Source organism: Periophthalmus magnuspinnatus, chromosome 13, assembly GCF_009829125.3.
Source record: "Periophthalmus magnuspinnatus isolate fPerMag1 chromosome 13, fPerMag1.2.pri, whole genome shotgun sequence".
NCBI lineage: Eukaryota > Metazoa > Chordata > Actinopteri > Gobiiformes > Gobiidae > Periophthalmus > Periophthalmus magnuspinnatus.
The window spans coordinates 18,670,523-18,695,649 of record NC_047138.1 but is presented as its reverse complement, the minus strand read 5'-3'; the positions used below and the strand labels follow the sequence as shown (position 1 = coordinate 18,695,649).

The window sequence follows — 25,127 nt, the reverse complement described above, 5'->3', positions numbered from 1 at the left end:
TGTTGTGGGGCTGTCTTGGCTGACACGTCTCTGCAACATCGCGTGGCGGTCGGAGACGGTACCACTGGACTGGCAGACCAGGGTGGTGGTCTCTCTGTATAAGAGGGTGTGTTCCAATTACAGAGGAAGAGAGGAATCACACTCCTCCTCCTTCCCGGTAAGGTCTATTCCAGGGTACTGGAGAGGAAAATCCGTCCAATAGTCGAACCTCACATTCAGGAGGAGCAGTGTGGTTTTCGTCCTGGTTGTGGAATACTGGACCAGCTCTATACTCTCCACTGGGTCCTCAAGGGTTCATGGGAGTTTGCCCAACCAGTCCGCATGTGTTTTGTGGATCTGGAGAAGGCATTCAACCGCGTCCCTCATGATGTCATTTGGGGGGTGCTCCGGGAGTATAGGATCCGGGGCTCTTTGCTAAGGGCTGTCCAGTACCTGTATGACCGGAGCAGGAGCTGTGTTCGCATTGCCGACAGTAGGTCAGACCTGTTCCCAGCGCATGTTGGACTCTGCCAGAGCTGCCTTTTGTCACTGGTTCTGTTCATTATATTTATGGACAGAATTTCTAGACGCAGTCAGGGGCTGGAGTGGGTCCGGTTCGGAACCACAAGATGTCATCGCTGCTAATGTTGTCCTAATGGCCTCTTCGAGCCAGGATCTGCAGCAGGCACTGGGGCGGTTTTTAGCCAAGTGTGAAGCGGCTGGGATGAGAATCAGCTCCTCCGAATCCGAGGCCATGGTTCTCGACCGGAAAAAGGTGGCTTGCCCTCTTCAGGTGGGTGGGGAGTTTCTGCCTCAAGTGGAGGAGATCAAGTATCTCGGGGTCTTGTTCAGGAGTGAGGGAAGTCGAAAGGCGAATCGCTTGATTTACCGGTCAATCTACGTTCCTATCCTCACCTATGGTATATCGCTGGGTAATGATCAAAAGGACAAGATCTCGGATACAAGCGGCCAAAATCGGCTTCCTCCGCAGGGTGGGTGGCCGCTCCCTGAGAGATAGCGTGAGGAGCTCGGTCACACAGGAGGAGCTCGGAGTAGAGCCGCTGCTCCTTCACGTTGAGCGGAGCCAGCTGAGGTGGCACGGGCATCTGCTCAGGATGCCTCCTGGATCAATCCCAGGAAGATGTTCCGTGCATGGAGGCCCCGGGGAACACCCAGGACACACTGGAGGGACTATGTCTCTCAGCAGGCCTGGGAACGTCTTAAGATCCCACCGGAGGAGCTGGAGGATCTGTCTACGGTGAGGAAAGTCTAGGAGTCCCTGCTTAACCTGCAACCCGGCTCCGGGTGGAAGAAAATGGATGGATGGATGATTTTAACCCTGGAATTGCTAGTCTCTATTGAACAAAAGGTTAAAGGAGCTACTAAGGAGCCACTTCATGACATTACAAGGTGGAACAGAGCATTTTGAGGTTTGGAGATGTAGACAGACTAATAATAAAGGGTTTCTCAAACATGTGTGAATGTAACAAAACACAGCTTAAGGTATGTTTTTGAGGGGGAAACGGCATCATAACATGGCTTAAAGCTCACAAGAGTCCACGTTGTTTATTATAAGACCTTTAAATCTATGAGAAAAATGAATTGGAAATGTACTTACAGAACCTTGGGGCGGGCGGTCACTGTTGAGCTCCATAGATTTTTGTGCAGTTTTATGATTTCATCATGATTCCTTTAATATGAAACATTATTGTGAAATCTAGTACCCAGAAATTCCCTGGTCACCACTTTCTTACCCTGGTAGTGGGCTGCAGTCATTAGCACATTCATTCAGCCCTAATGTGTCCTGCTCGGGGGTAAAGTGGCTGTTAGCGCAGCATAGATTAGCCTATCACCCCGTATGCTTGTGCCAGTTCTTGTTTGTGATGTGTGTGTGTTTGTGTTTCAGAGTGATCTACAAACTGCTGTCGTCCGAAAGCCAGAACATTCAAGTCCACTCCCTGAAAGCGCTTGGCTATTTCCTGCAGCATTTGGGACACAAGTGAGTAAGGCTGTGATTACATGGAGAGTGAAGGAGAGGAAGGGGTAGAAGTGGTATACAAGAAACAATATTGTGTATTCCATCTCAGTCCTGGCTTCTTTCTGCTGTTTAAGTGCCTAAAATGACACACTTAAGCTTTTAACCGTGGTACAGCTGTCAAAATCAGAACTGGAGTGGTATTTTGTTTCATTCAGTCATGTTTGAGTAATCTGTGTATCCGTGTCTCTGTATTCAGTCTGCCTCCTTTTTAAGATTTGTTTTTGCTATTTTAGAGTAGTGGATCTCAAACTTTTCACCACCTAAGGAAATATTTGGCCTTCCGAGTACCAGTAACACCAGATCTAAACCAGGACTATTTCCAGGTCTAATCTAGTTTTAAATTTGGTCTAAAATAGAACTACATCATCATTTAAGTAGGTCTAAGCACGTACAATCCCAAAAAAAGACAAAAACATAAAAAAATAAAATACTTAATCTGCAGAAGTCCTGGGCTACAGTGGCACATGCTGGGCTTTTGCGTAAATAAGACTACTGTGTACTGTATGCCTCCAATTATAAAGCGTTTTATCCTTGGAGAATCGGGAAGTAAGGCTAGTGTGCTGCGAGTATGCCAGTTGTAGTTACCTTTCCGTGACAGGCTAACGTTGCTCTGATCTGCTGAGTTTACGCGCTTATAAAGAAAGTGAGGAATAACTTTGACCACTTCAAATTGCTTCAGATTCATTCATTCATTAGTAGTTAAAGTACTTGGTATCTAGCAGCATTTCTGTCGCTCTCATCTTTGTATCCATACAGGAGGAAGGCAGAGCTGATGCAGGGCCACAGTCTCTTCACTCTACTGGGGGTCAAGCTCATGGGTCACTCCTGCACTGTCTCCATGATGACCTACAACACGCTCTACGAGGTACAAACTCACTCATTGATATACAGAGACATCCATCCATCTTCTTCCGCTTACCTGGAACTGGGTGATGGGGGCAGCAGTCTAAGCAGGGACTCTCAGACTTCCCTCACCACAGAAACGTCCTCCACCTTGTCCAGTGGGACCCCAAGGCATTCCCAGGCCAGCCGAGAGACATAGTCCCTCAAGCGTGCCCTGGGTCTTCCCTGGGACCTCCTTCCGGTGGGACATGCCCGGAACACTTCCTGAGGGGGGCGTCCAGGGGGCATCCGGAACAGATGCCCGAGCCACCTCAGCTGGCTCCGCTCGACATGGAGGAGCAGCAGCTCTACTCCGAGCTCCTCCCCAGTGACTGAGCTCCTCATCCTATCTCTAAGGGAGCGCCCAGCCACCCTGCGGAGGAAACCCATTTCAGCTGCTTGTGTCCGTGATCTTGTCCTTTTGGTCATTACCCAGAGCTCATGACCATAGGTGAGGGTAGGAACGTAGATTGACCGGTAAATCAAGAGCTTCGCCTTTCGACTCAGCTCCTTCTTTACCACAACAGACAATACAGCGACTGCATCACTTCCGACAATGCACCAATCCGCCTGTCAATATCACGTTCCATCCTTAACTCACTCATGAACAAGACCCCGAGATTTTCGAACTCCTCCACTTTAGGCAGAGACTCCCGACTCACCCGGAGAGGGCAAGCCACCTTTTTCCTGTCGAGAACCATGGCCTCAGATTTGGAGGAGCTGATAATCATCCCAGCCACTTCACACTCGGCTGCAAACCGCCCCAGCGCCTGCTGTAGGTCCTGGCTCGATGAAACCATCAGGACAACACCATCTGCAAACAGCAGAGATGAGATCCTGTGGTTCCCAAACCGGACCCACTCCGGACCCTGGCTGCGCCGAGAAATTATAAAGGGCAGCCCTGGCAGTGTGTAATATGTACCGAGAACAGATCTGACTTACTGCTGGCAATGAGAACACAGCTATATATACGGAACAATTTGGGAATAATATGTAATTTTTCTGATGAGCACTCTGATTCAATTTGGGATTTATCTTTTAATAACAGGATCCTGTTCAAAGTTCACTTTTTAAACTCGTCCTGAAGAATCGACAAGAAGACTGAATTTTGAACTGACAAACTAACATAAGAATCACATTTCAGAACATGTTTGCACAGATCTAAACTGCAAGGTTAACAGCTTATATGAAGACTTGCGTTTTGCCAATAGAGTCCATTTGAACTGTGATTTTGACATCTCTGGCTTTGAAGAACAGTTCTCCTAGAGGGTGGGCTATGGGTCTCGCTTGGCCTGGGAATGCCTTGGGATCTCACTGAAAGAGCTTGAGGAGGTGTGTGTGGAAAGGGAAGTTTGGGCTTCCCTGCTCAGACTGCTGCCTCCATGACCCGGCTCTGGATAAAGCAAAACAAATAAGAATGGATCTCTGATAGCTGATCATTTAGCTGCTCAATCAGTTATCACTGTTGCTTCTTCTACCTCTCCAGATCCTGACTGAGCAGATGTGCACTGAGGTGGTCCACAAACCTCACCCAGACCCGGATTCAACAGTCAAAATTCAGAACCCAAGTGTGATTACTGAATGCAGCATCTTTACAGTTTTATCTGCAGATAAGCGCTGAGATGTTTTTGTGTGTTAGTGATTCTGAAGGTGGTGGCCACTCTGCTGAAAAACGCAGCCCCATGTTCAGAGCTCATGGAAGTCCAGACACTCTTCCTGTCTGATCTGCTCAAACTCCTTAGCAGCAGTCGTGAAAACAGAAGGTGAGGACAGAAGAAAGATGGGACCTTCATCACCAAATCTGACATTTTGAAAAGCTCCTTTATGTGAATAGTACTGGGGACCTTATAAAATAATTCATGGTCTACTAATGATCCTGGGTGTTATGTTGAGCCTTATGAGCCTGGATGTCATTGTTTCTAGATCCATAAAACACAAATCATGTTTATAAATTCAATACTAGACTTTTACCTGAGTTTCCCAGTTAATATATGTGCTGAGACTTTCTATAGTAGTGTTGTCACAATACTAAAGACTCAGGATGAAACTGTTCAGGAAAGATCCAATTTCACTCATTTAAAATTAAAAATAGCCTTTACCTTTTGAGTTGAACCCTGTTTTTTGTCATTTCTTGACCCCTGAGGCACAGCTGTGAAGTGAAGTGTAATTCAGAGTGAAGCTGTTGAAGGTAAAGCCCCCACACCACTGGTTTAGCTGTCAATCAATCTTGTTGCTATTGCTAACAGGAGTGCCTTGGGGAAAGAAGGCGCCTGATTTGTCTGTTATTAATGTTCATATCTTGATTTACAGAGACAATAGTGAAATAAAAACCCTAGGATCATGTAGAGCGGGTTAATGTGAACATTTTAAGACCAAAATGACAAACCTGACAGCAGCAGTTACAGAGAGAAGGGCCAGAGTTTTTCAATGTAAAGTGAGTTACAGCAAGAAGTGAGCATGGGCCGGAAGAGGGCCCATGCTCACTTCCTATTTGGAACACACCAGATAACATGTTAAATATTTCCATATATCTACAGTCTATGCTCCTAACCTCTTAATTTAATTAGTTACCAGGCGTGAATCTTTCTTAATAAACTTTTTTGTTTTTTCATTATGGCGTACGTCTGCTCTTGTTTATTAAGGCAAATTAAGGCTCATATTCTTCTTGGAACCATATGTTTTGTGTTCATTCTTTATATTACATTGTATACTGGCATTCTTTTTTTGAATCAGAGTTGTTTTATTTGTGTACTATATTCATAGATCTTCCTCTTAAACCCATGAGGTGTGAACATAACGCCTAATTGTCACAGCACAACAATAGAGCAGCTGTTGCAGTGTTAGCAGCACATTCTCATACACTGGACACATTGTAAACAGCCCCATCAACATCAGCATCACTCACACAGCGAGCAGCTCTGATTGTGTGTGTATTCAAACTCAGTCAGAGTTTCAAACAGCAGTGAGCAAAGAGAGGTCTTCACAGGCCACATATGTGAAGATGGTGATTATGGGCCTGTGATTACACTTGGACTTTCTTAATAGCAGAGTTTAAAGGTGTCCTAACTGATTTTTACTGTTTTTAAAAACATGAAAAACAGAAATAGGTCAATTTAAAGTTTGCAGAGGTCCAAAGTTACCCCTCACTTATATTGCACATTCAGAGCATCTAAAAGCAGCTTTATGGGTCAACATAAAATCACTGTGTACTGTATGTACTGCATCTAATTATAAAACATTATTATCTGAGAATCAGGAAGTGTGTTGTTAGCATGATGCCAAAACTCCGCTCTGGCGGTGTAAAAGTGTAAAAAGCACATTTAAATAATTTGGATGCTCTGAATGCATAAGGTAAGTGACGAATAACTTTGGACTGCTGCATATGGTTTAAAATTAACTAGTTCTGTTTATCATGTTTTTAAAACAAGTACGGCACCTTTAAAGTGGGTAGCCATTTTAAAGAGACATGTTATTTTAACAATATGTGAATACAGTTTTACACAGGTATTTTTAAAGTTGTTTCCTGGTGTCTTTTTTCATTTGCATGTTTAAGTAATCCTATATGTTTTCCTGTTAAATGCTTGCCTCACATCATTTCAACAAGTGGGTCTGAACAAAGTTGAAATTTTGAAAATGAGAGCAGCTAATTAGCAACACAGTGTGGTGTGCTATAGTTATAATCTAAGACGTCTGTGGATGATTATGTTATAATTTGCACATTTTAAATCACAATATTCATCTAAAAATGACTTAATAAAAGAAACGGAGAGAACGGATTTTGTAACAAAGTAAGCAGTGGCCATGTGATCGGCAATATATGGCGTCTTGAAAATAAGTGATTACTCAAACATGAATCACTCCAAATACAACTTCAGAGGGTCAATGGTGAGAGTAAACAACCGTAGAATCTTTAAAAGCTCTGAAAAGTCGATTTTGCCAAATAGGTCTGATTTATTAAAAACTGAAATGTATTCTGTTTGTTCTGTATTTAAGTTGACAAAAGGATCTCAATATTTTTTAAGTAAAATCTGTGTTTGCCAGGTGCCTCCTTCAGTGCTCCGTGTGGCAGGACTGGATGTTTTCCTTGGGCTTCTTCCAGCCCAGGACCTCAGAGGAGCACAAGATGATGGAGATGGTCTACAGCATCTTCAGGATCCTGCTGTACCATGCTGTCAAACATGAGTGGGGCGGCTGGAGGGTGTGGGTGGACACTCTCTCCATAGCACACGCCAAGGTGGGTCTGGGTCCAGTCCAGTCCCTCCAGGTCCATTATAATGCAGTGTTCTTGGGTGTTTAGCTGAGGCATGGGATCACACAGACTCATATCACCAGTTTGAGGTAAATGTACATGACCAAACAATCGGTTTAGTGGGGTCAAGGCCCTTCACTGTCGCTTGCGGCTGTAACTGGCTCTTATTATGATAGATGCAAGTCTCTTTAGTTTTCATTTCCACTGCAGTTTTTTGTTTTGCAAAAGTTATCTAGTTACGTTTGACCTGATTTAGTGAAACAAACCTTTCAGGCTTGACCACTGGTCTTCTATACATGTCGTCTGGACCAGTTTATCTACCAAATCCAGATGACTGCTATTGACAGGTGGATTAGCCAGTCAGTGAAACACCTAGCTGTCTGTATCAATACAAACATGACTGCTCACATGTAAAAATGAAAGACTGAAAAACATGAAAAACATTGTGAACTTAAAGCTCCTTTATTATCCAAAATTGACTCTTATGAGCTTTAAGCCATGTTATAAAGTTGTTACCTCCTCATAAACATTGGAGTTATGTTTTGTTTCATTCACACATGTTTGAGCAACCCTTTATTATTAGTCTGTCAACCAAAGCTCAAAATGCCCTGGTCTGTAGTATAAATTAACAGCTAGTTTTAGCCTCATTTGAACTGCTTTACTTTTCAAACAGTTTTCAGTTTCAGAGAAGAATTTAGCCTAAATATGCCGGATTTGTGTGTTAAATGTGTGAATGAAACAAAACACAACGCCATGTATGTTTATGATGAGGAAACAACATTATAAGTAGTCACTTTTCTTTGCTGAAGAGGGTTGTCTGAGGACAGGGGCACCTCTGAGCCAGTTTATTTGTGAGTTGTTCCTGCAGAAGGAAGGTCTGAGGACTGGGGGCACTCTGGGACACTTCTCCATGTGCTTGTTTTCTATGAATATTGGTGAATCTGTCTATTATTGACCTGTGTCTGTTTCTGTTGGATTTTCTGACTTTCTGTTGGTTAATCGATGATCTTGTTCTGCTAGTGCAGTATGGGCCCTTAAAGCAGAGTGAATGAGTGCAGTCTGCAGTGTGAGTTTCATTTAGTTTTAAACCATGATGACCTATGAGTCTGCTCTTAGACAGAGAGGAGGGAATGGTGACAAAACTCAGCCTTTGTATGGAATATGCAGAGAACACCAGTTTGGACACCAGGCTAAGACATCATTTTGGTAGATTGGTCAGATCCGCTGACCCACAGATGAATGCTGTAATTGTGTCCTTTGGCAAGACACTTAACCCACCTCGCCCCCAGTGTCTGCGTCATAGACTGTATAAAGAAGTGGGCTAAGTTAGTGTGACGTTAACCATAGCATTCGGCTCTGGTCAAATGAAGATCATGAAGATCATTAAGGTTTATAGGGGCAAACTTGGAGCCGAATTCCATACTTGGAATTCTGACTGCGAATATCATAGTAACCAAAGAGCCAATCTGTTATTAATATTCATATCTTGATTTACTGACGAAATAGCAAAATACAAACCCCAGGATCATCTAGAGCAGTGTTTTTCAACCACTGTGCCGCGGCACACTAGTGTGCCATGAGATATTGTCTGGTGTGCCATAGGAAATTATCCAATTACACCTAACTGGTCTTAAAAATATTTTTTGAAAACAAATTAATTATTATCCACAAATAATGTGCCGTTGTTGATGTCTGCGCTGTCTAGCGACTGGCAGAGTAACCATGTAATACTCTTCCATATCAGTAGGTGGTAGCATGCAGCTAATAAGTAGCTGCTAATTGATTTCAATTTGAGACAAGAGAATAAGTGATACGTGGATGAGTCAGGTGACAGTGGCATTGTGGCTAGCGAGACTATATGGTGAGAGTGATGGAGAAGTTTTTGAAAAGGAAAGATGCTAACTCCGAACCGGACCCTGGGCAAAACTCAGACCCAGATGAAGGCCCAAGTATGAGTGGAGATCAAAAGAAAGCAAAGACGGTTAGCTCAAGCAAAACCTCTGGCGCAAGGCAATACAGCGAAAGCTATATTTCATTTGGATTTACTTTCACTGGAAATCCAATGAAACCGACTCCGTTGTGCTTGGTGTGTGGTGAAAAGTTATCCAACAGTGCTATGGTCCCAAGTAAGCTTAAACGGCATCTTCAAACGAAACACCCTTCACTTCAAAACAAGAATGTGGACTATTTTGTTCGCCTGCGTGAACACACGGAGAAACCACAAAGGTAAACGAGAGAGCCCTTAAAGCTAGCTACCACATTGCTGAACTTGTAGCTAAGTCAAAAAAGGCACACACTGTGGCAGAGACATTAATACTTCCCGCCTGCAAAGCCATTGTAAATGAGATGCTCGGTTCTGAAGCAGCTAAAGAAATAGCCAAAGTTCCTCTCTCAGATAACACAATTTCCAGACGTATTGATGACATGTCTGCAGATATCGAAAGTGGTTTTGGAAAAGATCCGTATCAGTAAGAAATTTGCATTGCAGGTTGATGAGTCTACTGATATTAGTGGGCACACTCAACTCTTAGCCAATGTGCGTTTTGTGGATGGAGACGCAATCAGAGAAAACTTCTTTTTGTGCAAGGCATTACCCGAAAAAACAACAGGAGGTGAAATTTTTCGGGTCACATCAGAGTATCTTAAACAAGGAGGACTTAAGTGAGAAAACTGCACGAGTGTTTGCACTGATGGAGCTGCAGCTATGGTCAGGCGCACCAAAGGCTTTGTAAGCAGAGTGAAGGAAAGAAACCCAGATGCGATTGTTACGCACTGTTTTTTACACCGCGAGGCGCTTGTAGCCAAGACTTTACCAGCAGACCCAGTTCCTGTGTTGGATGATGTTGTGCGCATCATAAACTTTGTAAAGTCGCGACCCGTGAAAAGCCGCATATTTGCGTCCTTGTGTGAGGAAATGGGAGCGGAGCATAAAGCCTTGCTGTTTCATACGGAGGTCCGGTGGTTGTCGTGTGGCAAGGTCTTGGCCCGTGTGTATGAGCTGCGGGAGGAACTTAAAGTGTTTCTGACAAATGAGAGGTCCGATTACACAAAGCTGCTTGCAAGTGATGAGTGGTGTACAAGACTGGCATACCTGGCAGATATTTTTCTTCATCTGAATGAACTGAATACACGAATGCAAGGCCGAAATGAAAACCTGCTTACAAGTACAGATAAAATAAATGGATTCCGATCAAAGGTAAAACTCTGGTAACAACATGTGGAAAATGGCAATCTTGAAATGTTTACATTCACCAAGCAATGGCAAGATGTTAACACTGCTGCATTGTGTGAGATAATAGTTAAACATTTAAAAACTCTTGAGGAGAAGAGCCTTCACTGAATGCCTTGACTGGGTTAGGGACCCATATAGCTCAGCATCAGTTGGTGGAAAGGACATGACTTTACAGGAGCAAGAGGAACTAACTGAACTGAGACAAATCGTGGTTTAAAGCTAAGCTTTGCTGATTTACCTTTGGACAGTTTTTGGTTAGCTACTGCCAAGGAGTTCCCCATTCTGGCAAACAAAGCTATTTTGACATTGCTTCCATTTTCCACGACATATCTGTGTGAGGTGAGCTTTTCAAGCCTGACTGCTATAAAAACTAAAAACAGAGAGACTGAGAGCTGTTGAGCTTCATGTGTGTCTTTCTTCAATTTCTGCCAGGATATCAGCTCTGTGCTCAAAAAAGGTTGAAATACACTGAGGGTTTAATATGAACATTTTAAAACCAAAATAACGAGGCTCACTGCAGCAGTTACAGAGAGAGGGGCCACAGTTTTTCAATGGAAAGTGAATTGGAGCCGGAGTCACATCCATGATCACGTCCTTTGTGGAACACGGTGGCTAGCAGGTTAAATATATATACAGTCTATGGGCTGCCTACACTGGTGGGTGGTTCCTTGTAAAGAGCGTTGAGCCTTGAAACTGAAAAGGCGCTATATTCAAATGTGACCATTTAGCATAATGTTCCCTCTCCAGTAATGGCTCTTGTCTTGACACAGGTGACCTATGAGGCACATAAGGAGTACCTGGACCAAGTATATGAAGTTCACCAGGATGGAGAAGGAGTCGACGTCACAAAGCAGAAGATCTCACAAACCTCAAGCCAACCATCTGGCATCCACACAGCTAACAGTAACATGGACTACAAAGGCACCAGCTTTTTAACCAATGGAAAACCACATCTGCCTCCTATCCAGGAAGTAGGGGGCGGGGTCAAAGTTGTAGTCCAGGAAGTGTTGGTTGATCTTAAAGATGATAAAACAGAAACACAAACCAACAATCTAGACTTACCCACAAGAGTTGAAATGAATGCGCTGTTAGATAATTTTTATTCAGGGGAGCTAAATGCTAATTTCCCTAGCACAGAAGAGCCGAAGATACCAGCACTGATAACTTTAGAAGATGACAAGGATCACGTTACAACTAATTTTATTTTTAAAAATATCAATGACAAAATATTGACTCCTTCCAAGGCTCTGGTAGTGTCCAAAAACGTGCAGACATCTTTGATCCAAATCCGATCTCCACTGCGATCTTTGCCGATTATTCTGGAAAAGGATGAATTTGACTTCCAGGCGACATTTGGGGAAACTGGGGCTGATAAGAACAAGGCTGGGTCTGAGCACACCCAAAGCCCTTGGGACAGGGGTGATGGGAGGGCAGGGTATGAGAGGAGAGCAGGGGGCGGGGATGCAGTAGAAGAGAGAGAGCAGGAGGTGAAGACAAGACAGACCACAGGAAGACAGGTGAGTGACATGAGGGAGTTAAAGCTGCACTGTGCAACTTTTTTAGTTAGTTTTAATCAGAGGTGGTGGTAGCCAAAAAGTAACGTTACATCAAAATAATATTAATAATATATATCTCAAGTAGAAGTACAAAGCAGTTTAAATTATTTAAGTAGAAAGTACATATGAAATGTAGTTCTCAATTTGGAGTAACTTAAAGAGTAACATTTAGGATGTAACATTTATAATTTTGGTGAATGTGTGTGAAAATGAAATGAAACGCAAAATGTGGTATTTTCAATGAGACAAAAATGAGCCAAACTAAATCATATCTAACTGTGACAGTTTACACTACACTTAAACTAATTTTACTACAAAATTTAAACTTTTTCCCCCAGTTTGGTCATTTTTTTTAGATCTAAAATTGTATTTCCTGGTTGGAAATCATGACATCACACTAGGGAAATCCATAACTGTTGCTTAGCAACCATGTAGTACACTGGGCCCTTGCAGTGGCTTGCAAGGGCCCAGTGGGGGCCAACTTTTCTAATGTCTCTCCTCACAGAGATTCTGATTATGATCTAAAATATAACTCTCTACTTCCTGTCATTTTTAGCATTTTTAGGCCTGAGCCCATACAGGGTGTAGGGCCTATTGCTTCCGCAACGATGAGTGCATGGGCTTTGCCCATGCACTCATCGTTGCAGACTGTCTTCATGAAGTTGCGCGTGAAGCGCGCAACTTCGTGGCAGCACCGCACCTTGCACAGACTCCTGTGTCCTAGCAACCCATGCCATAGGCATGGGACATGCATATTTGTTCTTGCTAGCATGGCAGCGTCAACATTGAGTCAATGGGCTTCGCCCATTGACTCAATGTTGACGCACGCAGCGCGAAGCGCTCATGTCCCCAAACACACTCCTGGCATCGAGCCCTATCCAAGGCCCCATGCCGCAGGCATGGGTCATCTTTGTTACTGCTAAAATGAATGGAAGTCAATGGGAGGTCAATGGCGGAATCGAATGTATTCCGCCATCGAATATATTGTTTTTGCTAAAAATATTATTATTTTTATTATTTTTAGGCCTGAGCCCATACAGGGCGTAGGGCCTATTGCTTCCGCAACGATTGTTGCAGACTGTCTTCACGCGCAACTTCGTGGCAGCACCACCCCCTGCACAGACTCCTGTATCCTAGCAACCCATGCCATAGGCATGGGACATGCATATTTGTTCTTGCTAGCATGTCAGCATCAACATTGAGTTTTATAACGACTTATTACCGTCAACGACGTACATAAAATTTGGCACAGTGATTCTTCAGGTCGTCCCCGTCAACAAAGTCCAGGGGGCCAAGTTTGTATTTTGCACGGTGTTGCCATGGCGATGCCTGGAAAACCCATGTTGTTGCATTTTGTGCATCAGCACTTCCAATGTGTTTTGACTTGTTTGGTGACAAGTGCAGCCCAAAGCAGAGGCAAGTGGTGCGTCAGCGCCACCCACAGGGAGTGCCGGGTCGGCCGAGTGCGAAGCATGGCCCGCGAGGGCCGTTCGATGCCGCTTGCAGCTTTAATTTTTATTTCTTCTGCTCTTTGAGCAGGATTTTGACCCCCTGAACATATTCAAAAACTCACCAAATTTTGCCCAAAATTCAGGTCTGCTGAAAATTTTTTTTTTTTATGTGGTGCATCATTGGGCATAAAAAAATGGCGCGACAGCGCCCCCTGCAAAAGTCAAAATACATTGCGTCAATGGGAGACGTCCCGACGTCAACTTTGGCATAGAGCCACGAAATTCAGTACACGCATTCTTCCACTAATGCCAAACAAAAAAGATTATTATGGCCACGCTGACAAACCGGAAGTCAGCCATCTTGGATTGAAAATTCCAAAATGCAAAGTCAGCGTTTTCGCTGACCTCACATTTTAATCAACTCCTCTGAAGGCACTTCACCTGCAGGGCTGAAAATCACTGTACATCATCTAGACAAGTGGGGCATCAAAAGTTATTCAATTCATGATGATCCCTTTTACGGTTTCCGTGCGGCGAAGCCACAAAATTCTATCAGAATTTTTGCAATTTTCAAAAGTCAAAATTTGCTGCTGTTTGTGCATGCAAAGTCCGATTTTGCTCAAATTTGAATCAGTTGTAAAACTTTCGGGCCTAAAGCTACTCATTATGATAGAAATTACATTGGTGCGACAGTGCCCCCTACAGAATATCTAATATATTTGTATGGAGGACCAAAAATTTAGTTTTCCCAAATGTTACCAAATTTGACACAAAATTCCATTGTCTCATCCCAATCAATAAAGTCAATCAGACCTATGTCGTCTTTTGCCATGGACATGCGCCAAACTGCCAATGTTATCCTAATCGGAATCCTCCCAAATTTTACCATTCATCAGAAAAATATTAGTTTCATGGAATAATGTGAAATTTGGCACCATGACTCTTCATGTCATCCTGATCAAAAAAGTCAATGGGAGCCATGTCATATTTTTCACTGGGTTGCCATGGCGATGCGCGAAAGCGCCCATGTTATCCTAATGGGAAAATTTCCAAATTTTCGTACATTTCAAAATCTTATAACGACTTATTCGCTTCATTGAGGAATGTGAAATTTGGCACAGTGATTCTTCAGGTCGTCCCTGTCAAAAAAGTCTGGGGGCCAAGTTTGTATTTTGCACGGTGTTGCCATGGCGATGCCTGGAAAACCCATGTTTTTGCATTTTGTGCATCGGCACTTCCAATGTGTTTTCACTTGTTTGGTGACAAGTGCAGCCCAAAGCTGCAATAAAAAAGGGACTCCCACAGGGAGTGCGGGGGTCAGCCGAGTGTGAAGCACGGCCCGCGAGGGCTGTTCGATGCCGCTTGCGGCTTTAATTTTCTTTTATTTTTTACTTTAATTTTCTTTTACTTTTTTTGATTTGTGTAAAACTATAATTTAAATTTACAACAGGTTTTATCCTTCAGATTAAGTCAAAATGTGAGAATCATCAGACACACTTTAAATCACAATGCACAGATGCTGTAGCTCGTTCTGTCCTGCAGTACTGATGGGTCAACACACTTCCCCACTGTAACATTTGTAATGAAACAAACCTTAGCTTAAGTATTATTGGATTTGATTTTTCTCCAGACTCTGTACAACCATCAGAGTAGCCCATCAAAGGGAGAAACTCACACGTAGCTTGGTTTTTAGGGAACATACATGACCGAGGAGCAGAGGTGCGAGTTCAGCCCGGGACCTCGCACCGCCATGTTCCGTATTCCAGAATTCACCTGGTCCCCCCTGCACCAGAGACTGCTGACAGACCTGCTGTGTGCACTGGAGAGGGACGTGTGTGCCTGGAGGAGGTATGAAAGACTTAGAACAGTGACAAAATCTCATTAAAATAATCAAAAGTATGAATTAAAAGCAGCATTGAAATAATTTCGTTTTTTTTGGACTATTTAAAGAGGGGGTAGTCTGCAAAATTTATTTTTTAGGAGCTTTCTCCCATGTTATAACGTTATTCCCTCATCAAAAATATACCGAAAGAGAAACTTGTTAATACGCTGTTTTGGGCGAATATAGGATTTTCAAAACAATAAAAGGAAATAGGGTGTTACAGTTAACACCCTATAGAAGTAAAATACTCCCTCTTTAAGATACCATAGAAGTAAAATAGCCCCTTTTTAAACTTCTCTGTATCTGTAGAATGCTGATTTACTGCACACAGTATTCAGAAACAGGACCCTCATAGGACTTGTGTTTTACATATTTTTTTTCCTTGTTGTCTTTAGTCATTCGTCGAAATCGGTGATAGAGTTTGTGAACAGCAGTGAGAACCTCATCTTTGTACATAACACGATGCACGTGCTCTGTCAGCTGGTGGACAACCTGATCACATGCTGTGGAGGGATCCTACCTCTGCTCTCTGCTGCTGCTACTCCTGCTGTTGTAAGTCTGTGTACTGCAATGGCAACATCTAGTGGCCCCACACTCTTACTACAAGATCTACATCACTACACCAAGATGAGAGATGCTTCACTGAATCAGTTTTATGCCACCTTGACTGGTTTGGGGAATGTCTAGTCCTGACGTAGACTTGGTATGGTTCTGTTCTAGTCCAGGATAAGTTCCTTGTATAGTCTTAATACTAGTATAGTACTAGAGTACTTTAGTACATACTCTAGTGTGTATGAGCGCACCCTAAATTTATTGCTGCATATTTGAATATTTTTCCTCACTTTTGCAAATCACCTTTAGATTCCAAAGGTTTTTCTGTCCCCATGACTAATTTTGAATGAATGAATTCTACATTTAGTGTGTCTGTCTCCATGGAGATGTTATTGCTTCGCCTGAAATGTTCACAACTGTGGCATTAAATTTAACTTTCTTACATTTATTCAGTTGCAAGTGTTTTTATTGCTTGAAAATATATTGAAAAACATCCATTCCTTCTGTAAGCAAGGTCTTCTCTCCACAGATCTGACCTCTAACTTGGTCTAATTTTGTCTACATGGAGATAGATAAGTTTAATAACACATTGTGGAACATTCCAGGCACAACAATAAGATCTTCATGAAGACAACCATATGACAGACCCTCCTCCAGAAAAGTTACACAGTGCACCTTTAAGATTGTGCTAAAAGCTGTATTATTAACTTTGAGCATTCTGGTCTCTTCCATTTTAGATTCTGTTTGCTTTTTCTTTGGATTCACCTTTTCAAACAGTCAGATACTATACTAGGGCTACTGTTGTTTTTACATTATACATCCCATAATTAGCAAACACATTCAGGAAACAAGTCCTTTATATATTTATTTATTATTCTTTAATTCATTCATGTGTTACCAGGTAGGTCCATTAAGAACACCTTTCCGAGTGTGATGACGTCCTGGCTCTAGTTTTCAAATCACTTAAAAATGTAAAGTCCGGAAAATACAGTAATTCATTTTAAACACTTTATAATGGTTATTCCTCACTTACCTTATGCATTCAGAACATCCTAATTATAACACTTTTCACAACATTCAGAGATGAGTTTTGTCATGTTGGTAAAGCTAACAACTAGCATGCTAATGGTCACTTCCTGCTAAACAGACAATAAAATGCTTTCTAATTAGATGTAAACAGTTTTTCTAGTTTTATTTTCTTAATCGGTGATACTCGTAGGATTCAACAACGTTGCGTAGTCATTTTGGTACAAATGAAAAAAAAAATGGGCTGCTCGCTAGTGTGATGTTTAGCTATCCGTAGGGGGCACCAACAGCATGCGGCGCTTTGTTGTGATGATGTTTACGGTGATGTCAGCTTCCATTGGGCACCACAGCAGACTCGTTTCTTTTATTAAGTCGTTTTAAAAGAATGTGCAAACATAATGATCCACGGGTGTGGATATAGAACACACAAGCACAGTGTTTGTGCTGATGTCCTCTGAACTGTCTCTTTTTGTCCCTTGTTGCTCTTTCCATCATAGTCTCGGTCAGAGCAGAGCCTGGAGCCTGCTCAGGGCCTGGAACCTCCTCAGGGCCTGGAGCCTCCTCAGGGCCTGGAGCCTCCTCAGGGTTTGTTGCCACATGTGGCTCTGTCCCTGCTGTCTCGTCTCCTGGTTGTGGTGGACGTCCTGGTCTTTTCCAGCTCCCTTAACTTCAGTGAGATGGAGGCGGAGAAGAACATGGCTCCTGGAGGACTGCTGCGACAGTGCCTCAGGCTGGGTGAGGAGGACACACATACCCCCCCCCCCCACACACACACACACACACACACACCCCTACACACAGACCAAACTTTCAAACGAGATTACAGCCAGACATCAAAGGTAAAACAATTTTTCATTCTTTTGTGTTTGGTCAATTTGCTCTTTCGACATATAGGCGTTCACATGAAAACAGCAGCACTGCCCAGTCTGCACCTAAAGATGTTTATAATTTCATTTAATAAACCCATACACATCCATAATAACAACAACTGCTCGATAAGATTTCTATGAAAATAAAATGCATAAGGATTCACCAACACTGCATTAAAATGGCCAGGACAAAACCAGGACTGATAAAACCAATAAAGAAGAGAAAATATCTGAATATTTGAAGTCGGGCTGTGGGCCGGGTTAGGTCATTTGGAGGGTCTGGTCTGTGTCACATTTTTATTACTTTCATGTGAGTCATTTACAAAAGAATTTTCAAACTGATTTATCAGCATTTTATAGGTCGTGCTCTTTTCTTGTCTCCATGGAGATGTTATTCATATCTGTTTTGCCTCACTCAATTACAGGTCTTTTTATTGTTCAAAAATATATATATTTTTTTAAATTGACGTGCTACTAGGGCTGGTGGCCTAACCTGCTTGGATACACAAGTCTCCATGGAGTATTCTGGACAAATCAAGATCTCCATGGAGACAAGCAGGTGGGGGACCCTTTCCCTTGTACGTTTTCCCTGGTAAAGATTACATGTTATTTCATACTTCTGTGTAATCCATATCCTGTATATATAAATGCACATAGCTAACTTATCCTCCGTGTTCCAAATAGGAAGTGATCATGGGCCCACTTCTGGCTCCATTGACTAATTCACTTTACATTGAAAATCTGTGGCCCTTCTCTCTGTAACTGCTGTTGTCAGGCTCGTCATTTTGGTCTTAAAATGTTCATATTAACCTGCTTTACATGATCCTGATGTCATTTTGCTATTTTGTCTGTAACTCAAGATATGAATATTAATAACAGACAAATCAGGCGCCTTTTTTCCTGAGGTCGCTTATGTAGTGTTAGTTACAGAAGTATAAGACCACATAGACTAGTATACGCCCATGGACCACTATGGAACCTACCTGGACCACTGAGGGATTACACAGATATAAGGCCACATCGGAATATTAAATAAAGTACTACCATTTAATGTGGAAAATCACATTCTATTGTCTAAAGAAAGTGTTTTTATTATCATCGTGGTATTGGACTCATTACTCATCATGTCTTTTCCTTCTTAAGTCTTTTCCTTAGTATCAAAATGTTAGTATTGTGACAACACTAGTACAATATTTAAAGGCTAAACATATAAGAGAAAAGTAGCTTATTTTGGTTCTGATTAAGATTTGTGTATTAAGTAGAATATTGTAAGTGGAAATGACTTCACATGTAGAATCAATCAGTCTTTATATATCTGCACATAGAACATTTAAAACAGACAGAGGACAAACACAATAACAATAGTAGCCCATATATCTGTAGTCCAAATAACTAGACCCTACAGGGCCCTCCAGAGGTTGGGGGGAACCTGACACTGCTCTGCTCAGGCATTGTTCAAACACTTATCATTTCAAGGTGCTTCATACATTTATATAGAGTATATTAACAGAGTTCTTTATCATGGTGTTCAAAGTAGAACATTATTCTGGCACTGGTTCCTCCAGGGACTCTCAGTAAAAGTGCATTATATGAATTATATGATAGTGGATCTATCTGTACAGTGGCTTGCAAAAGTATTCATCGCCCTGGAACTTTTTCACATATTGTCACATTACACATTTTATGTGAATGAGCAACAAAAAATGGCACACAAGTGTGAAGTGGAAGGAAATATTTTACAAGATTTCCAATTTTTTTTTAAATAAAAAACTTAAAAGTGCAGCGTGTAAAAGTATTCAGCTCCCTTTTTCTTGAATGCAAACAATTGCTTTTAGAAGTTGCCTGATGATTTTGGAAAGATTGAACGTTGACCTAATGACTAAAAAGAGTCCATCTGTGTGTAATCTTGTGCAAATGCAGCTGTGCTGTGAAGGCCACAAAAGTTTGTTAAGAGAGTGTTGGGGAGCAAACAACAAAATGAAGTCAAAGGAGCACACCAGACAGGTCAGAGAAAAAGTTGTGGTGAAGTTTAAAGCAGGGCTTGGATCTAAAAAGATTTCCCAAGTGTTGAACATCTCAAGGAGCACTGTTCAATCCATCATCTGGAAATGGAAAGAGTATGGCACAACTGCAAACCTACCTAGACATGGCCGTCCACCAAAACTTAAAGAATGAACAAGAAGAGCATTCATCAGAGATGCATCCAGGAGGCCCATGCTGACTCTGGAAGAGCTGCAGAGATCTACAGCTCAGGTGGGGGAATCTGTTCACAGGACTATTAGTCATGCACTACACAAATCTGGTCATCATGGAAGAGTGGCAAGAAGAAAGCCATTGTTGGAAACCATCCATAAGAAGTCTCGTTTAGAGTTCGCTAGAAGTCATTTGGAGGACACAGCAAACATGTGGCAGTTGCTCTGGTCTGATGGGACCTGTCAGCTTTTACCTGGTGGAACACCTAAGAATAAAATCCAGAAGGCGCGTGTATAATCCAATCCAGATGTTTATTCCGGCACAGACAGTAATTCACACTGATTCAATACAATCTCCCAAAGATCACCTCTCCTACGTGAGCTCTTATACTGGTATAACATGTAACATCCTCTTAATGATTAACTCAGTATGTCCCGACATAAACAGGTCCCTTTGGTTTACATCAGGTCAGCGCAAACATAGCATGTATACTTAGCTGGTTCTCTGAGTTCAGACATACACATAACAATTCAAAGTTCTTATAGCAAACATACCACAGTGGAGCTCACAGGAGGCAAAACAAGTAATGGCACAATATTCGTAATATGAAGTATATATAAGTAACATTAATCTCACAGACCAAAATCAAACTTTTTGGCCTAAAAAGAAAAAACGCTACATTTCGAGGAAAACTAACACTGCACATCACTCTGAACACACCATCTCCACAGTCAAACACGGTGGTGGCAGCATCATGCTGTGGGGGGGCTTTTCTGCAGCTGTAACAGGGAAACTGAGTTGATGGGAAGATGGATGGGGCTAAATACAGGGCAATCTTGAATGAAAACCTGTTGGATTCTGTAAAAGACTTGAGACTGGGGCGGAGGTTTACCTTCCAGCAGGACAATGATCCTAATCATAAAGCCAAAGCAACAATGGAATGATTTAAAGCAAAACATATTCATGTGTTAGAATGGCCCAGTCAAAGTCTGGACCTAAATCCAACTGAGAATCTGTGGCAAGACCTGAAAACTGCAGTTCTGTCGTGATCCCTGTTTTGCTGTCCTTGTGTTCTCGCTCCCCCCTCCCTCACCTGCCTGTCTCCGGAGCTGGGCGGAGTCCTGACTCCTCCTGCACACACCTGCTTTCCATCAACGCAATCAACACCACCCGCCGTGGATAAAAGGAGTCAGGACCAGACACTCGGCGCCGGAACGTCCGCGTGTTTCACGTGATTATGCTCATGGCTTAGTACTTTGATCCTTTGTTGTACACTCTTGTCTTATTGGAACCTTTTTGCTCTGCTCCAGATCTCCGCCTGAGAACCAGCTCCGGACTCCGCCCTGGTATGGTCTTGTGTCTTACCTTGTCGTGCACCTGTGTCTCTCCGTGCTCACGGACCCGCACCCACGCTCCCCAGCTTCTCTGGATTTATGAACTATGTTATTTCGGACACTATGCTATGAAGCACCCTTGTTCCCCGGCCTAGTGGATTAATGAACTGTGGTTTCTATGAACACTTATTGTGAATAAAAACATTGTTAAAATTTCGTGAGTCTCGCACCTTTGGTCCCTACGCCCCGCTGGTTAAGACAAGTTCACAAACGGTCTCCATCAAATCTGACAGAGCTTGAACTGTTTTGCCAGGAGGAATGGGCAAAAATTTCAGTCCGTAGGTGTGCAAAGCTGGTGGAGACATATCCCAAAAGACTTGCAGCTGTAATTGCAGCAAAAGGCAGTTCCACAAAGTATTGACTTCCCGTTCCACAAAGTATTGAATACTTTTGCACGCTGCACTTTTCAGTTTTGTATTTTTTTTTTTTTTATCTGGAAATTATGTATAATTTTCTTTCTACTTCACACTTATTTACCATTTTTGTTACTTATTCACATAAAATACAAATAAAAAAATATTTAAATTTGTGGTTTTGACTTGACAAAATTTGAAAAATTTCCAGGGGAATTTTGCACGCCACTGTATATCAATACTGACTGGAGAAATAATGCAGTTTGCTTTCATTGCATTTGTTTATGTTTGGTCTCAGATCTTTTAATGTGCTTGGTAATTTACATGCTAATACTTGTCAGGGTTGTTGCGTTAGAGTTAGAGTTTATGTGAGCAGCAACATCCCACTGAGGTTCAGACACTTTTAACAGCGGTTCTTATGATTCATGTCACTCTATAGAGTTAAGTGTGACGTTACTTCCAGGTTCATCAGCTGATAGAAAATATAAACATATGAATTGTTTTCAATTTTTAGTGACAACAAATCTCACATAAAGAAAGCTAACCCATAAACATGAATCTGTGGTTATAACTCACAGAAAGTATCTGTGTAATCCCTTAGTCATCCAGGTCTGATAGCAAAAGAAAATGATAAAATCTGTCAACTAGACAAAATGTTGTAGGAGTGAAGACGTTGTGACCCATTGTATCAGACTCCATCACATACACTGAGGCCAAACATCTGAAGACTAGACCTATTATGGCTAATTAATATATGGAACAATTTGAATAAGATGCATTGGCCTCATTTCCAGACACTTCACCCACGCATTGGTAACGATACGTGGATGACAACTGGACTAAAATCAAAACTCAACATCTGGAACCCTCTACTGAACATATTAATGCTGTGGATCCAAACATCACATGGGAAGAGGCCAAGGAGAACAAATTGGCCTTCTTAGATTGTGCAGTAACTATAGGAGAGGACTGGGGACTCTAGGTAGAAGTCTTCAGTAAACCCACACACAGTGACCAATACCTGCTATTTAATTCACACCATCCATTGCTGCACAAACTCTGAGTTATCCATACGCTTCAACATAGAGCTCAAGTGGTTCCCACAAACACAGGGGAGAAAAGTGAAGGAGGAACAACAGGTGGAGAAAGCCCTCTAGGCTTGTGGATATCCAAAATGGCCCTTCAATAAATGTAAGAGAGCTATAAAACAGGACAACAGGGAATCTGAACTTAGACGGAAGGGTGTAAACATTCCTTACACAGCTGGTGTGTCTGAAAAGCTTCAGAGAAGTTTAGACAGTATGAAATTCCAGTCTATTTCAAACCTACAAACACTTTAAGATAGAAACAGTTTCAAGGACAAAACCCTGACCCATAAACAAAGCAGTGTGGTCTATTCCATTCTGTGTAGTCAAGACTGCAGTGAGCAGAAACTAAACAGCCACTCCATAGGAGAATGTACCAATACCGTTACGAGAGCTCCTGGGGACATTGCCGTACATCTTCATCTCAAAGACGCTAACCACTCCTTTGAAGATACTGAGGTACAGGTCTTAGCCAAAAATGGTTTGAAAGGGGAGTTAACGAGGCAGTTTTTGTTAGGAACAACAATCCATCTTTGAACAGGAATGGGGGCCTTAGCCATCATCTATCCCCCATATACAACTCCATGCTCAGACCCAAAAGCAAACAAAGAAAACAATAGGGCTAGTCAGCATGCTAATAGGTGTGAAATCACTTATTAGGGGATTGAATGACTATGCTAAGTAGGACTCAGGCACAGTGCACACTTGGGGTAGCACAATAGACTTAGCCTACAACCTGTTTTTAGTTTCAGTGTAGCTAGCTCCTCCCTTCAGATAGATATAAGGTTGTGTCCACCAGTAATCTGACCAGAACTGAGGAAGCGGCTTGGATGAGCAGCGAAAAGTCTTCACTCCTACAACGTTTTGTCAGTTGACAGATTTAATTTTTTTCTTTTGCTGTGACAGAAAATGTACGAGGGAGGCTAGGCTAGCTAGTATTAGCGGTGACAGTAGTTAGCGAGATATACACACTGATAATTCTATGTTATGCAAGATTATTACTTATTTACATATTTGATATAGTTTGAGGTTAAACCATATGGCAAGGCAAGTTTATTTGTATAGCACAATTCATACACAAAGTAATTCAAAGTGCTTTACAAAATAAGAAGGACATTAAAATCACACAAATCAAAACATAAATAATCACAAATAATCATCATAAAATTTACATTAAAACAGAAGAGTGCACAATAAAAACCTTTCAGTCATATGCGCATCTTAACAGAACTGTTTTGAGCCTGGATTTAAATATTGTCAAATTTCAGGCCTGTCTGACATCTTCAGGAAGATTTCTTGAGGTTTTAGTCACATAAAACTGAAACGTTGATTCCCCATGTTTAGTCCTGACTCTGGGCAGCAGCAGGAGACTGGTCCCTGAAGTCCTCAGAGTGTGAGATGGTTCATATGGCACTAACATGTCGGAGATGTACTTTGGTGCTAGGCCATGGAGAGACTTATACACAAACCAAGCTGCTGTAAAGTCTATTCTTTGAGCTACAGGAAGCCAGTGCAGAGACATGAGCAAAGAACTTACTGTTCTAGTCAGGACCCGAGCAGCACCATGCTGGATGTACTGCAGCTGTCTTAACGCTCCTTTGGAGAGGCCAGTGAACAGGTCGTTACAGTAGTCTAACCTACTGGAGACAAATGCATGGATACACTGTATATATAAGTGAAGTAGCTAACCTGCTAGCTGTCACGTAGGAAAATAGGAATAGGAAGTGATCAAGTGCGCGCTTCCGGCTTCATCAACTCCAATTCACTTTACATTAGAAAACTATGGCCCCTCTCTCTGTGACTGCTGCTGTCAGGCTCATCATTTTGGTCTTAAAATTTTCCTTAACCCGCTTTACATGATCCTGGCATCTTCATTCCACTATTGTTTTTGTGTGTTCAGTTTCCTGTTTGTTCAGTAAATCAAGATATGAACATTAATAACAGACCAATGAGGCGCCTTCTTTCCCCGAGGTTAGCAACAGGGTTGATTGACTAACCACTCCACTGGTTTAGCAGGGAGTGTAACTAAGGGCCCGCTCCCTGATAAACCAGTGGAGTGGATGGGAAGACGCATTACCTTCAACAGCCTGGCTCCAAATCTGAATTCCAAATATGGAACTCGGCTCCAAATTTGCCCCTATAACTGTTAGCCTCGAATAGCTTCATTTGACTGGAGCCAAATGCTATGGGTGATGCCACACTCACTTAGTCCACTTCTTTATACAGTTAATGGGTTAAACACTTTTGCAAGGTACGTGAACACTATGGAACTTACCTGGCCGACTGAGGGATTATACAGATACAAGGCCACATGGGAATATAAAAGAAAGTACTACCATTTAATGTGGAAAATCACATTCTGTTGTCTAAAGAACGAAGAACAGTA

At 42.2% G+C, this 25,127-nt stretch overlaps 1 protein-coding gene across 1 annotated transcript in view; it reads left to right on the top strand.

Moving 5' to 3' along the window:
• The window catches only part of LOC117379826 (neurobeachin-like), a 398,145-nt gene that overhangs the window by 129,650 nt on the left and 243,368 nt on the right, over positions 1-25,127 (top strand). Inside the window, 9 exon segments of the mRNA XM_055226208.1 lie at positions 1,886-1,978; positions 2,774-2,882; positions 4,386-4,467; positions 4,539-4,662; positions 6,941-7,133; positions 11,151-11,897; positions 15,069-15,235; positions 15,665-15,818; positions 17,345-17,582. Of these exon segments, the coding sequence (XP_055082183.1) occupies positions 1,886-1,978; positions 2,774-2,882; positions 4,386-4,467; positions 4,539-4,662; positions 6,941-7,133; positions 11,151-11,897; positions 15,069-15,235; positions 15,665-15,818; positions 17,345-17,582 (1,907 nt within the window).